The sequence below is a fragment of the Passer montanus genome, unplaced genomic scaffold (genome assembly GCF_014805655.1).
Source record: "Passer montanus isolate IOZ18808 unplaced genomic scaffold, ASM1480565v1 scaffold44, whole genome shotgun sequence".
NCBI lineage: Eukaryota > Metazoa > Chordata > Aves > Passeriformes > Passeridae > Passer > Passer montanus.
In genome coordinates, this window is record NW_024369262.1 from 3752139 (window position 1) to 3768235 (window position 16097).

Genomic DNA, 16097 nt, shown 5'->3' on the forward strand with positions numbered 1-16097 from the left:
TGTACAAGAAGTACAGTAAGTGCAAGAAAAGGTTGTTACAGGCCCTAACACTTACTTATGACTGTACACCAGCAGCCTAACACAATAAAGAATTGAGGGCATAAATCATATTTTAATCTCTCCCCTAAACAGAAGCATGTTCCTGCTAATTTAGTACAATCCACTTAATATTATTCTGATCTGCAGTGGGATTTTAATCTCTGAGTTTGATGTTCAGAGAACATTTAGAGCTCTTCAAATGAATGTTTGACATTGCCTGGAAACCTTCTTACACCAACCAGCAGTACAGCAACGATGATGCACTCTGACCATCCCCCAACATCCCCATGGTTTCACTGGGAAGGGAGATATTGGCAAACTGAAAGTAAACTCCAGCATCTGATCCCTGCTGCTGTCCACTCTGTCCTCAGGTAACCCCAGAGCAGCTGCAGGCAGGGATGGGTGTCACACCATCCCAGGGAGCCTCCTCACCTGTCAGAGCCCGGGTGGAACTCGGAGAGCAGCGAGGGCCTGCGCCGGAGCTGCTGCTGCTGCTGCTGCTGCAGGAGCTGCGTGGCCTGGCTGACCTCCAGGTGGGACGAGCGATAGTCGGGAACGGCAAATTCCTGGGGGGACACCTCGTGTTAACAGAGCAAAGCATCCACTGACCCCCACCCTTCCCAAAGAGTTAACAGAACAAAGCATCCACTGACCACCACCCTTCCCAAAGAGTTAACAGAGCAAAGCACCCACTGACCACCACCATTTCCAAAGACATTGAATGCAGGGTAACATCAGAGTGAGGCAGTCTTATTCCGGCTCAAAAAAATGTTTGCAAATGGCAGTTCCGAGATTTAAATAAACTTTAAAGAGACTAAATATTTATACTAGGAATTCCACCTAATTTATTAGCAACTTCTAACAAAACACGGATGAGTCAGCAGCAAGCAGATGAATAGCCTTTAAAAAACATCCTTTAAAATCAGTCTTGCACACCCGACTGCACAGTGGTAAAACGAGAGCAACCTCAAGGCAATTTCTTTTGTTACCACCTCAAGGCATTTTTATATCGGACATTATTAATCAGGACTAAGAGTCACACAAGATGCACCTTCCAATTGCTACAATTTACAATCAAATTGAAGTACAAGATTATTTATTTGTATTTTTGTGTGATCAACCGCTTGCTTTTAAAAATTATATGCAGCTGGCACTAACTGAAGAGAAGCTCTACAAGACATGTAATAGATCATTACCCATGAGATGCAGTTTCCATAAATTATCTAAAAATAAACACAGAGCAAGCCAAAAAGCTTCAGTTTTTTCAATCTCCTTTTGCTAACATGGAAGTAGAAGAAAGTATCATCCAAAGTATCTGCAGCAGGAGGAGAATGTCATTGAAATGAGGGAAACCTGAACTGTTGTAAAGCCAACAGCTGGTCCTCCACAGCACAGGATGGCAGAATAAATGGTTGGCAGAAATGAGCAAGTTGGATATCCTTAGAAATCCTTTATTCCCATTTTGCCAGCAGAACTCAGCTGGCAGCACTGGTACAGCTGCTTCAGAAAAAACATCAGTGTAACCCAAGTTTTTTCACATTCTCCACCTTGCACAGAATTTTGACAAGAACCACAATTAACTTTCAGAGATTCTAGCCCAATACTGCAACAGAAGTTTAGTAACACAACCCCTGCTGAATTTATTCAAACCATGAGAAACCAATGATAAAACCAGGACATTTATTTAACAAAGGGCAAGGAGGGCAAAGTAAAGCAGAAGAAGCCACCCCAGCAGTATTTAACAAAGCAGACTGGCAGCAGCTCTCCCAACAGGGCACATGATGTGTTTTCAAATGCGAACGACTTGTGTTGTGTTGGTTTAGAAAGCAGAATGAATCCCTTTTCGGCAGGGCAAAGCCCTGAAGCGCAGCCTGGCCGCAGCCAGGCTCGGGGGTGTCCCTTTGTCCCTTACCTGCTGGTGGCGGGTGCTGGGGAAGGTGTACTGCACAGAGTGGGGCGGGTACCGGCTCTGCTCCGTGCTGAAAGCTCCTTGGTTCGGAGGGTAGCCTGAACTTGACATTATCAGGGAAGGAGTCTCCACAAAGCTGTGAGATCAAGACCAGCGAGCAATCATGTTTCTAGGAAACCGCCTAAAGGGAAAAAGATCGCTGATAAGCACTGAAGTACCAGATGTACTCACAATACATTACAGCCATAGTCACCTAAGCAAAACAACCATTACCAGTAAAAGCTTTTTCCTGATGTATTTATTTAATAGGTTACTCCAGTCTGAAACATGTTAACGGGTCTTAAATGGGCTCAAAATGAGACGTGTCAGCATTGTCTACACAAAGATTTGAGGATTATATTGTTGGAATACATCCTTTTACCAGTTGACTTCGAATTTGATAAGAAAAGTAGGTCACTTTAAATAAATTTTAAAGAGGTTATAAGTCTATAGCTGGATTCTGCATTTACAGTAAATTTCCCTAGCACAATATGAAGTTCAGTTTTGTTTCTTCTGCAAAGTTTTTGAATTCCATGAACTGTTGCTGACTTTCAGATCCAGGTAGTCTTAGTGCTGCACTCAGTGTCACCTACAGTTCACCAAATCCCAGTGCTTTGGTCAGGCCCTGAATGCCATCACCAACCATCCAACTGCAGCTTGACTCAAGCAGTCAGTAAAAAAGGCACTCACAAAGCAGAAAACCAGCTCTGCTTCAAATGCCAGCATAGCTTGGCTCCTGCAGGATGCCAGAAACTGAATATACTACAAAGCCTGAAAACAATTCTGCTTAGCTGACAATCAATGGCTACTCTGCCTCTGCTGCATTCTCCAGCTGCAGATGGAGAGCAAACACTGAGCTGCAAACTGATTGGGGAAAGATTTTAAATACTGCAGAAATCCACACAAGTTCCCTAGCAAAGTCTGAGCATGCCTGAGGCTGGGTATAGCTCCAGCTGCTAAAGATCCAAATAAATGGATTCAACCCTTCTCCCTCATCAGTTTTGAGGGGGAAAATTATGGCTCTAAGCAAAAAGTGGGACATAAATATATTCTTAACAGAAAATATTTTTCTCTGATAGCTCAAAAGATGCAATCCCAGGAGCCTGTATATTAAATCCAGAATTCTATCAGATGTGGAGCAAATTCTCAACCTGTTGCCCAGAGCCCAGCAGACACATCAGACCTTCAAATAAACAGTTGATCTCTGCCTCAATGGCTACATTTCACAGCACATTAATCCAGCATTTCACCTATAAACTGCATTTTCCATTATCAGTCAATAGACTAAACCAACTCAGCAAAGAGCAAGCTATACAAACAGATCTTAAAGTATATCTGTAATATTTTATCATTTCTTTTCTTGTCAGGGGATTTTTCCTCCTTAACTCTCCATCAAACAAAGCTTTACATGTCCAACTACCTGAATAATGAGACAAATTTACATTTACCTCTTAAACCTGATTTTCAGCTACGAAAAATCAAAGAAAAATACAACAGCTTCTCTTTCAAAGCAACACTACACATCACTAGTAGTGTGCTTTATAGTAGCTATACATCTATTACAGTACCTATAATTCATAGCCAAGTGACAAGCTGTAACAGAATGCTTCACCATTAACATTTATTATATCTCATCATTCACACTGCATACATTGGAGTACAGCTTTACCTACTCTGTGATGGTCTAATGGCTCTGAGTCATATGATTTCCATTTAATCAAGGCAGTGTCACACAGCCAGCAGGTTCAGCTGCACATGTGAGAGCAGAGAGCTGCCCCTGAGCACCCACAGCACCCTAAACCCCAGCCCCAGCCAAAAGAAAACCTCTGCTTTGCCTTTCCTGAGACTTTTACAGGAATGAAAGCTCTGGCACAGAGCTGTCAGCCCCATCCAATGTTTGCTGATGGGATAAGTCCTCCTGTCACAGGCTGGGCCACATTCATCAATAATGAACTGCCTCCATGGTATAAAGATGCTCAAACACTTTAAGGTTACGGAAATACAAATCTCAGTTTGCCCCAACCCATGCTCCCTCAGCAGCTTCATGTGCAGAGATCTGAAGAATCTGGGGATGCAGAGGGGATCAGGAAAAAAGTCACACACAAATACAGGCCAACCACTGCATGATTCAAGGTCCTTCCCAGTTTCTCTCTGTCAAGTTACATCTGCTCCTTAGTCTCACAATATTCAGTCAGCCCACAAGTTGATCATTAACCCAGGTGCTGAAAGTTCAAGCCATGCTCACTTTCTATGATGCTATAAAAGCCATTTCTCCAGTCACAGGAACTGCAGTGGGCAGTGTTAGGTTGGTGTTATCTTGAAATCTTTCACAACCAACTGCAGTGAGAGGGCCTGACCATCTCTCCAGAGTCTGCATTGGACATGGAAAGATGAGACAGAGGGCATGGAGTACAAGAATGAGCATCCTGCATCCATCCAAAATTGTCAACCTAAGCCCCCTGATAACTACAAGTTTTACATAATAAATAGGACATTGATGACTTTCCTGTTGAAAACTGCAAGTGTGATCATGTTCATAGTGGAATTTTTTTAAAAGAGGAATAAATGAAAGTTGCCAGCAGAGGAAGGCAACAAGGAGCATCAGAGATTACAATCATGGTAAATATGAGAGGTGAGAACCACAGAGAGGAAAAAAGAAAACATGAAGTTATCAGAGGTGGGGGACCAATCTTCCTCCTCCCTGAGGGAACTGGCAAAACAGCAGCAGAGATAAGGGGGTAACAGCAGAGGAAAACATGTGGTCACATATTGGCAACTACAAGGTGGGGAGGGAGCTAAAGGATGGGGATCCTGCACGGGATCTCATTTCTTTCAAGATAAAATCAGCCCTGGAGTACAAACACGTAAAATGACACTGAAGTACAATATTCCCTCCCTCTAAGCCTCCTTTTCCTGTCAGACACATCCACATGCCTGCACACTCTCCTGATCTGACCCCTCATCTCCCAGGCTCCTACAGCATGAGCTTGTTTACCCTCGCTGCTGAGAGGGGAGGGATTTTTTCCCAATTTTTGCCAGTAGAATTACCACTGATATTCTGCTTGTTTCTCCCTGTCTGCAGTTGTGGATGGAGGTGCTTGATTTCAACTCCTGTTTCTCTGCAGGCAACCTCTGACCTGTCAGCCAAAAGCATCTGCCTCTCTCTCTTCAGCATCTGCTCACACATTTGCAGCAGACACAGATTATTCTTCATCACTCCAGTTCCTGGGCAGTGAGGGCAGTGCCAGCTTCCTGCTGTAACCTCTCCAATTTCCATACATCCAGATTATGTTTAAATACAGCCATCCTTTTGCATAAAACTGTAACTGTGTGTGCAGACTGTAAACAACCTCATCCGGGCTTTCCTCCCTGCTGTATCCTTTCATTAGTCATGACAAACCTCCTCTTGCTCTACCCAAAGGCAACCAGAATCCTCCTGGAAAGTTCCTCACTATTTATTAACTCCCTCTGCCTCTCTGATCCTTGCACTGCTTCCCTCTCCCCTGCCAGAACAGAGGCTGCTCATCTTCATTTTCAGCACCCCTGATAAATTACAACACCAGAAATCAGCTTCCAACCCTGCTCAATGACAGCAAGATTCTATTTTTCACACAAGTATTTTTGTACCTTTTCATATTATAGCACAAATTTCAGAGGTTAAATATATAAACGTTTAAAAGAGCTGTTACAGACTTTGGAATTCTGCCTCATGTCTCACAAAGATAAAGGGAGGTTATGAATACTTTCATACAGCTGCCAACCAGGCTGGCAAATTGTCTGTCTCATCAAATACTGACAATTAAAAGGAGCAAAAAGAAATATTTCTTGTTTTGCAATTCAGAAGCCAGAAATTGTGCTATAATGTCCCATTTCACTGACACTGCCAGACTCTACAGCAAAACAGGAAACCTAGTAGCATCAAATGGATAATATTAAAAAAAAATAAAATTACAGGACACATAGGAGCAAAGAATCAAAAAAGAAGCAGTTAAGTGAAGATACCCAGGGGAGAAAAAGCAATGACAAGAGTAATGGATTCAGGAACAGTGAAGAGATACTTGGCCTTGTGTTAATTTGAGCTTCTCGGGCAAGGAAATGATTTAACAATGTTTATTTCTAAAGGTATGATGATATTTCTGTCTTTGGCCAGCTCAAACTACTGAACAGATCCAATTCAGAATTCCCTTAAAAGCTACTGTTCACACTTACATTCACCATATGCAGGGAATTCTGAGTAAGTTGGAAATGATTTGGAACTGAATATTATAATGGCAACAATCACTGCGTAATTTCAGCTTGATCTCCAGAACTCAAAATGCTTCAGATGCAGAAGTACAAACTATCTTCAGCAGACATGTGGGAAAATGAGTCACAGAAAGGTTAAAAAATCTATCAAAGACTCCCCAGGAAATAGTCAAAGTCTGAATCAGAAATAAGACTCTTGCAGCACTTTGAAGGCGCTGCCTGAGTGAAGCAGTTCTTCACTTGGAAAAACACAGCAGGTTAAAAACTGGGACTATTTTTAGCAGGCCAGCTCCCCAAACCCCTGGACTGTGTGGCCACACAGACCTGAGAGCAGCTGTCCCAGGGCAGGGCAGTCACCTGCTCCACTTGCTGGAATATCCTGGCTCCAACTCCTACCTTCATGGACAAAAGACCAGTCTCATGGGTAAACTCAGTTTTCCTTCAGCTATCCAAAACAAGCTGACATTTCTGCATTCAGAGTAATTTTCGTGCCATCTTGAAGTGCTTAACCAACATTTGCTAATTAAATTTCGCATCCTTTCGGGAATTTTCCTCATCTTGTTTTTGAGCAAACTAAGTGTGATATAAAGAGTGCAAAGAATGAGATTACAGTCTAACCCGAGTTGGGGGATTTTGTTTTTAAATCAGCAGCTTTAGTAAATTGAGCTCTGATGTAACTAACCCATGGCAGAGCAAGGGAGGCTCTGCCTTGCACAGGGGATCTACAATGAATCACAAAATTAATTCAGGGATATTTATTCAAAGTTTACTCTGGCAAGAAAATGAAGAGTGAAGGGAGTGTTTCAGCAGTTGGTTCGAAAGGCCTTATCCAAGGCATGACAACAATACTTGTGAATAATTATTTCTGTGACTTCATCAAAAGGTAATGAAACTACCTCATGGAAAAAACCAAAATCAGGCTGTATTTATGGACCATCCTATTAAATCATACTGACCAGACTTCATGAATTACAGACCCTTCAAGACACAATGCTTCAAATGGCATAAAACAAATCAAAATCACAAGTCACGAGCCACATAAGCAAAACCCTTCAGTGTATTGCTAGCTTTGCAAAACAAATCTTCCCAGTAGTATTTTGTTTTACCAGGCAATCATTAACCTGTTCAGACACCCAAACAAAAACATTAACTCTGCATCCTGGGGATATGCCATACACCAGAAAACACTAATATGCCCATTCAAGACAGATTGCTAAAAATAGCTCAATGGGTCCAACTCCATACAAAAAGTTATTTATTTGAATTACTGGACACAGTACAAGGCTGAGTGTCATCTCCCACATAAAACCCCCTGTGCTCAGAACATTACCAGTAGGGCTGCAAGCTCACACTGCCTTAACAGTCTAGAAAATCCTCCCTAAAAAAGCACCAAACACAGCCAGAGCACTCATCAGTCTTCAGTCACTCCTCAGTATTCACTCATCAGCAAAGTCCAATGACATTTATTCAGATGGCAAAATTTAGTGACAAAGTAAAGAAGTTAAGGTTCAAATTGATCTGTGTCACCTCTGAACCTGACTATAAAATTCTGCAAGTGGGATGGGATGGGATACAATGAGATGGGATGTGAGCTACAAGATCAAGAGACAGAACAATCCTGAAAGGTAGAAGGTTTTCATTCAAGAATCTACCAGAAGGCTGATGCTTGGGCAGATTTAAGATAATTCTGTGCTTTAAAACTGAAGGACCTGTATTCCAGCTACAATGGCCAAGCTCACAGATGAGATGTACTGCAAAGTATGAAAATCAGCTGGGTATACCCTCCAAAAGATGAAAAATTCTTTGTGTGCTACAAGAAAAAACCCAAAAAAAAACCCAAAAAAAACCAACAAAAGTTCAAAGGTCAAAACTAAAATTAAAATTAAGGACAACTTGAGTCATGGTCATTTAAATATGCCCCAGAGTACTGTGCTTCCCATTTCTGCAGAACACAGGCATCATCCTCAAAGCTCAGGGCCCCTTCCACACTTCTTCTAATATTTTTTTCAATCTTTTTTCACTCAGTTTTATGCTACAGAAGACTCAAAAGCTTGTATCAAAGCACAAGGACATATGCTATTGGGAATGAACAGAAACAATGAATGTATTTTCTCCAAGTTGAGAACAACTCACTGCTGAATTTTCCAAGACAATTCCACATGTGCAAACGCCTTTTCTTCTTCTGTGACAGACAGAACCATCAATTCCCAAATACACCATAAATTCCCAAGAACTTTAATCTCATTCAGTTGCACTCCCTCTACTCACAAAGTTATTGATGGAAAAATCACTATTTCTATTCCTGCTAGAAATACAGTAAAAAAAGTTACATCTGTGAGGCTGTGTTTTACTACCAACACTGAGCAACATTCTCTCCATTAATTATTAACATCATATAAATCAAGCAACAGGAGTATTTGAAAAATACACGCTAAGAAAAGCCCAAACATCTGAATTCAACCCTTTTCATGCCCTGAAATTTCCATTAATGTGCAATATAATCTTATTTCTGAACATCCAAAGCTCTACAGTGCCTGACATATTCTCCATGACACATGGCAAACTTTAATTTAGCCAATTACAGACGTGACACAAGTTAAGGAGCATTACAGCTGTCAATTCAAGATGTCACATTGACTCTATACTAGGAAGACTTTTCCATCTCCATCAAGGGAGCCAAAAAAATTAAACCAGGTTTTTATACTCCATATTTCAATAGATAAGATTCCCCATTCACAGGTAACCAGCTGCTTAAAGTACTTCACGTAATAGTTTTTGAATACTAAATATTAAATAAGTATTAAAGAGTCATTCAGAGCAACTTTTGTTGCCAAAGGTGAAAATATTTTGCATCCTTACACATGTAATTTACATCCAAACTCTTGCCAGATCTCAGGATCACATTGTTATACTTCATCTTTAAATAACGGTTTCTTTCTCTCTCTCTCTCTCTCTCCTGCTACAAATACAAATAGAATTTCTGCTCTACCACAATGGAGTTGATCAAATTCAGTTGACAAGATACTCCTCTCCTGGAAATTCTATTTTAATCCCTCCTGTAATTTATGATCTCAAAGAAAAGTAGCTAATACATGATTTCAGGACCCAGGCCATAGAAAGTTTGCTGCATTATAGAGGGGAAATAACAAAAAAAACTAAGATCACATCAACATCTTTGGAAGTTTCTGATCAATTATCCACTTGCCTACCAAAAAATAAAATAAAAATAGAGGGATGCTGAGCACATCCACTTCCAGTAAGAGTCCAGATCTCCAGCATCCACTCACCAGTTACCACATAACACCCTGGGATGCAGAGAATCCCTGAGGGAGGAAAGCTCCCACTGGATTTTCATGGAGGAACAGCTCTTACACCCTGCCATGGAGCTTATCCAGATCTCCTCTGCCAAGGAGGGTCACAATAACACCAAAACCAGCCAAAAGAGGTAGGAGGAAGCCCTCCCTTCAGAAATGGAAATTAAGGATGTAGACATTTCCTTGACTAAAAATACCACGGAGTGATGACTTAAACTGAGAAGGGTACAAACATTACAGGGTTTTCTTGTTTAAAAGTATGTCATAGGAACAAAGATAGCTTCTTTCCTAAAAACATTTTCCAAGGAACACCAGATTCCTGGTTGTCCCAATATGGTAAATAGCACACAGTTAATGCACACCATGAAAAATTTTCATGAACCAAAGAACCCAAATCTCCAGAACTGAATGTCCAAAGCAAACCCTACAGAGCCCCAACACTGCTCAGGGAAGGACTCACATTCCCAAGAGGAAACAGTTTTTTTCTGAGGTGACTCCAGCAGGTCCCAAACCCCAGACATCTCCCTCACCCCTTTTGAAGGGCCCTATCCCTGCCACAGGGTAATTCCACTGGTTCTGAAACATCTCTGGAGCATTCAAACTTCACCCTGAAAGCTGCAATGTGAAACAGAAACCAGCCCAGGCATCCTCCAGTGCAGCAGGCAAGAGACTCAAGAGATGCTACACAAACCACAGTGCTAAGAACTGCAAAAACCCTCCTCAGCAACTCATCCTCACTCACAAGTGTCCAACAACTCACTGAGGTTTGCTCCATTTCACCTCTTTCCTCACATTTCATCTATGACTTAGAGCCATACCTCAAACTTCATATGCATCACACACTATGCATAAAATATTCTCTCAGAAAAACCATTTTTCTTCTCTGTTTTTGGACTGAAAGTGTAGACACTCAAGAACAGCTCCTGCACATGAATTTATTCCTTCACTGCTAATCCACCTGCAGGTAAAATTCCTTTTGACGTCACCTAACAGCCAAGAAATGCTGTGGTCACAGTTTCAGGTTTCCAGGATCTTCTTGTAGTTCACTGATTATTAAAAGTGGATCTGCAGTGACAGCTTTTAAAAACAGCTTTGGTTTGGAAAGGGAAATATAACTTGACTAGTCCATACTGACTAAATCCACAAACTATGATGGATTGTAAGAAAAAACACTTATAAAGAAAGGGTCAGGGCAAACCAAGTATCAGCTTCATAATTCTCCTCAGCTGACTGGGTTCAGAGAAAATCAAGTCTAGATTTTAACTAAAAAGTACAGAAAGGCTAAAATAATTTTTTTTTAACTGTATCTAAGAACAATGACTTAGTCCATTCTGATACTTCACAGGAAATGCACCAGGGCCTTCTGGAAACAAAGTGTATTGCCTCTACCTTTAGGATTACATTTAAGATACTCTATTTCACTGGAAATGCAACAATATATAAAGATATAACTCCAACTGGGACTCGCACAACAGCCTCCAAGCCGCAGAAAAAGGCAGGGAATGAAAAGAGATCTTGAACTGTGAGTGGTATAAATAATCCTTCAGATCTGGAGTAACAAAACTCAAAACCAACCCAGAACTTCAAAGTTCTAGATATGCTTAGGTCTGATCTTTGAGACCACAGAGAAACATCAGCACCTATACAAATAATGGCTAAAATGGAACAAGTAAGTGAAATTTATTATTACAAGCTCTGGATACAACATTCCAGGACAGCTAAACCATGAAGTTACAATGATTATATGGGAGAATTCCCACTTTGCAAACACCCCTTCTCTGCAAATCCAGCATTTCTGAGAGAATTAAAACAGAACAAGAGTTGAAAAATGTGAACCTGATGAGACAAATCTCTATAGGGTATATACGATTTTTTGGCTTACAGTAATTCATCATTGTGCCCCAAAATACTGTTAATGAGGTGAAGAGTGCAGCTGATCTGAAATCATATGCCTGCCTCATTTGCTGAGCAGCACTTGAACTTGTCATGAACTTGTGTGTTAACTCTGTAACACTGACAAACAGGACAGGAATCAGTCGGTTCTGCAGCTGATTTATATTCACATTTGTTAGCCGTGTTCCCTGAAACGTGAACACATTTTAATCCCTCCAGGAGAGCATTTGCTCTTCCAGAGTTTCACGTGGAGCTCTGTGCCCCACAGCCAGGGAATGCTCTGGGCTGTCTGCAGCTCCCACAGGACAAGAGCCTCTGACATGGTGAGGGCACAAAAGAGAATTACCCAATGTCCTTTCCCTGCAGCACGAGGCACAAGCAAGTCAAGCACATTTTACACTTAACATCACCCCTCCTCGTTTATAGGTGTCCTTTTCCTCAACACCTTTGTGACTGTATTTTCATTTTCACTTTTACCCAAGAGCAGTCACTCAACATGAACAGAATTTTTAAGTCCTGGCCAACAGTTTGTCCAGGTAATCTGTCTGCATGAAACATTAATTTCTAGATTTTTTTTACTGCTGAAAGTTAGGAAGAATAGGATTTTTCAGAGAGGGCTGATGCATCTTTGTACCTAGAGAGTATCTTAAATTTTGCAATAACCTTTGCAATCCTGAACAGGTGAAGCTGCTGACTTCAAAACCAACATCTTCCTCGAGCCTGAAGAAAAAAAGAAGGTCTACCAAGTCAGTCTGGGAGGGGCAACACCATGAATGGTTCAGATGTAGAGCTGGGCAAGGACATGGGAATATCTCTCAGGATACTGGGAAGAAGCACAGCTCCAAGGTAAGACTGAGCCCTTGTCTCACACAAGTCACTGAGCAGAGCCCCAGCAGGCCCAGGCTGTTTTCAACAGAGGCTGGGAGAGCACTGGAGGAGCCTGGAAGGGAAAGGGAACCTCACAGAGCTCATTACTAGAGGGAGAATCACTGAAGCAGACACTGAAATGGAAGATACATTCAGCACTGTGCTGGCTATTTGCATGATTTAGAAGTATCACAAAGTAAATATTTACAGACAGCAGTGCTGCACAGGTCAGAATTTTTATCTGGACCAGTTGCAGTAGGGAGGGAAGGTACCATGTTCAGTTAACAGCCCAACACTGAAACACTGATTCAGATTTGACTAAAGAACATAAATGACTTGAAGAGCTCAAGCCTGGCACCCAGGAAACGTTTGCTTGCAGTATGAAACCACTGTCTGGTTACAGGTCTGTTCTTGAGATTGCTCTGTGCTGCCCTGCACCTGCACGAGGAACAGACCCCTTCCAGCTCCAACAATTGTTAACATCTCCAATGTAAGTCACTACACACACCAGAACTCTAAATAGCATTTTCAATCAGCCAAGAAAGCCTTCATTTAAATAATTTTGTAGGCAAAAGGCCACATAGAGGAATAAAACATTTCACCAGAACTTTTGCAGAGAGCTTTGAAAGAGTATAAATTTCTTAATAATAAGAAATATTGTTCTCTACTACAGAAGGTTTTTTCCAGTTTCTTTCATACATTTAACAGCAGCTGAAGCAGAGGCAGCTTCCCTTTCCTGCGAGCATCTCTCATTCATGCTACAACTGAGAAATGAAATAACTCAGAAGATGCAGTCACAGGAGCACAAGGACTGTGGAAAGGGACTTGAGGGAGGAATTGGAAACGAGCTTTAGGGTCTGTCCCTACTTCTACCACAGTTTTTGGGAGAGTTTTGTAGATCCTTTCAGATCACAACGGAAAACATGCCTGCCCTGAAAGAGCAACTAAAACGAGTGGTTGCAGGAGAGACAAAGTGTATTCAAAACAAAACAGCAGCAGCACAATGTGGCAAAATGAATATATTCTGATTCTCTGCATGTAATTTCAGTCTGGAGAGTTACTTTTAATTGATGGCTGCAATGATAAAGAAGCTAGAGAGAAGCAACACACGTGGAAGCAAGCACTTGTAACATCCTCTCCACACATTAAAAAGCACACATTACAACTCGTAGAAAGAAGATTCCAAAATGCTGCTCTTTCCCACATTTCAGCAACATGTTTAGGCATTTTAGTGACCAACATCAAACAGTGCATTTCAAACAAATTTCCCTGCACATAAATCACAAAAGAGCTCTCTTTCTTCAGCAGCCCATACCATATCACAAAGAAAAGCCATGTAAAGAAAAAATTAACCACGCTTTCACAAAAAAGGGTCACTGCAGTTGGCTTCTTTCCCCTGAACTTTTGAATCCCTGAGCTAAGCACGAAGCTCTTTCATCCCCCAACACAAGACACCACATTTCAGCTAACTAGAAATCCACTTCAAATATTCCAGACTTCCTTTCCAAATGTCAAGGTTGTTTAGTTAATCAGGAATAACAACATTCTGCGGAATAAAATTCCAGTGCAAAACTGCAACAGAGCTGCACGGTCCTTGTGTGCAGTGACACAATTGTGTCCACTTCTTCAGGCACTTGCACTGTGCCATCCCACTTACCACCACCAGCTTTTGTTATAACTGCACTGGATTTCACCTCTCAAATCATCCTGCCTAGGAGAAAAATCCCTGAGCTCAAACAGTTCATAACTATAGTGCTGTATGAAAATTATTAAAAGAATTATGACACAAAAATCAAGACTAGACATCCCCACTGTAGAAAGTTGTCCTAGGTTACACCAATATTTACAGGCATGAAAAGGTAACAGACTTGTTAAAACCATATCTGTGAAACACGAAGGAGCAGATTTTGAACACCAGATTGTTCACAATATCTACCTGCTTACTTGAGCCTGTCTACCACTGACAGTTCATACATCCACCTCGAATCCTGCCTAACTGCAACCAACTCGATACACACACCTCTTCTAAGTACAGAAAAAATCACCAAGCACGAAGTTCTTTACCATCAAGTCAGAACAATTCTAGCAAAAGCCACTTCCATTGTGCCCTGCAGCAGCCCGGAGATGACAGAAGCCGGGGATGTTTACAGGTCCCACATGAATAATTCAGCGTCAGCATCAGCAGCAACTCCCCGGCACTGACAGCGGCCGCGATGCCCGCCCGACACGGAGCTGCGGCCGCAGCACATCCTCAGGAACCACCGCCGAGCCTCCAAGGGGACGATCCTGAAGAACTGACCCTTCTTTTAATTTTTTTTTTCTTTCTTTTTTTTAACTTGCACTTCTCCTGCCCGCAGCGCGAGGATGAACACCCAGCACGGAGATGCTCTGGGATTTCTGCAAAAACTTCCCGGCGCGGGTCAGCGCTGCGCGCCCCGCCATCGCCCCGCGCCCCCTCAGCGCCAGTGGGGCAGAGCCCCGCGGCACCCCCGCCCCTGCTCCGCCGATCCTCCGCACCCCCGGCGGCTGCCCCGCGGGCACCCCGGCTCAGCGCCCTCCCCCCGGAGACCACAGGGCTCCGTCCCCGTGAGGAGGGAGGAGGACGGGATGGCCGGGCCCCCGCCTCTTCCCCCTCCTCCTTCTTCCCCTCCTCCTCCTCACAGCGGAGGCGCTCAGCCCGCTGCCCCCGCGCCGCCCCGCCGGGCTCCCCGCGCTTACCGCGGGCGCGGCGTCTCCCCTCACCCTCAGCGCCGCCGCCGCCGCCATCTTGCCTCCCCTCCCCCGGCCCCGCGCGCTCCGCCCCCTCCCGCCAGGTCCTGTCAGATACCGAACAAGCCGCGGCGCCGCGCCTCGGTGCCTTTCCCCGGCCACGTTGGCTCTTCCCTTCCTCAGGTTATACCAGTGTGTTGTGAGGCACAGGCAGCAACACGCCGAGAAAATCCACCGGGGAGCGCGGCGGTGGGAGAGAGGGGTGCTATGCCCCTTCCAGGACCGCTGGCCGGTGCGGCGGGGAGGGGCTCCTTCCCCCTCCCGCTGAGGGCCGGGGGGGGCGCGGCCGCCATGAGGCGAGCGGGGCCGGGCCCGTGAGGGGCTCCGGGGGCTCGGACCGCCGGGGAGCCGCAGCGCCCCGCCGGACCGATGGAAATTGATAATAACCCACAAGGGGCCCGGGCCGCGGCCGTGCCGGTGAAACACGGGATGCTCTCCTCGCGGGAGCATCGCCCGGAGCCCGTCCGGTCCCGCAGGGCTCTTCCCGCCCCGTCTGCGGTGCTTCCCGCGCTGTCCCTGAGGTCGGGCCCGAGCCCCGGCGACGAATGACTTCCGAAAATGTGAGAGAGGTTTAAATCTCGTTAAACGCCTGTTCATTCCTCCCCCGGAATGAGGAGTGTGTAACTCGTTCCCTGCGTTCTCGGGAGTTTCAAATCTGCACTGCAAACGTGCAGCTCGGGATGTGCTAAAATCCCAAATGAATCTCTAATCAGGTTCACTGTGGGAAAGACACAGCGTTAGGCAAGGTTGGATTACTTCGTGGTCAGAGTTTCCATAGAATGGAGAAGTCGTGCCCACATGTGCAGGAGGGGCGCCCACACAATTAAGACAAAAAAAGCTGGGGCTCGCCCTGCGGCACGCAGGATCGCTCAGAAAACACGCGTTGTGCCGAGGGTTGTGCTATTGCAGCGGTTACAAGTGCCACGCTATGGTGACACGCCACATCTCCAGACTGATGTTCACAGTCTAATCCCAACACAAAGCAATGACTCTGGCTTGGAATCACTTGGGAGTTAAAGGTG

General features: G+C 43.9%; 1 protein-coding gene across 6 annotated transcripts in view; it reads right to left on the reverse strand.

Moving 5' to 3' along the window:
- NCOR1 (nuclear receptor corepressor 1) overlaps positions 1-15098 on the reverse strand; it is a 55371-nt gene extending 40273 nt beyond the window's left edge. The window contains exons 1-3 of one of the 6 annotated variants that reach the window (XM_039720461.1): positions 15044-15098; positions 1952-2129; positions 472-605 (exon numbers count right to left, since the gene is read on the reverse strand). In XM_039720461.1, coding sequence (XP_039576395.1) covers positions 472-605; positions 1952-2059 — 242 coding nt within the window. In that variant the 5' untranslated portion in view covers positions 2060-2129; positions 15044-15098. Of the gene's footprint in view, positions 1-471; positions 606-1951; positions 2130-12102; positions 12125-14370; positions 14927-15043 lie in introns of those variants that run through there. The other 5 variants (XM_039720463.1, XM_039720460.1, XM_039720465.1 and 2 more) reach the window with 5 other exon arrangements.
- Positions 15099-16097: the final 999 nt, after the last annotated feature.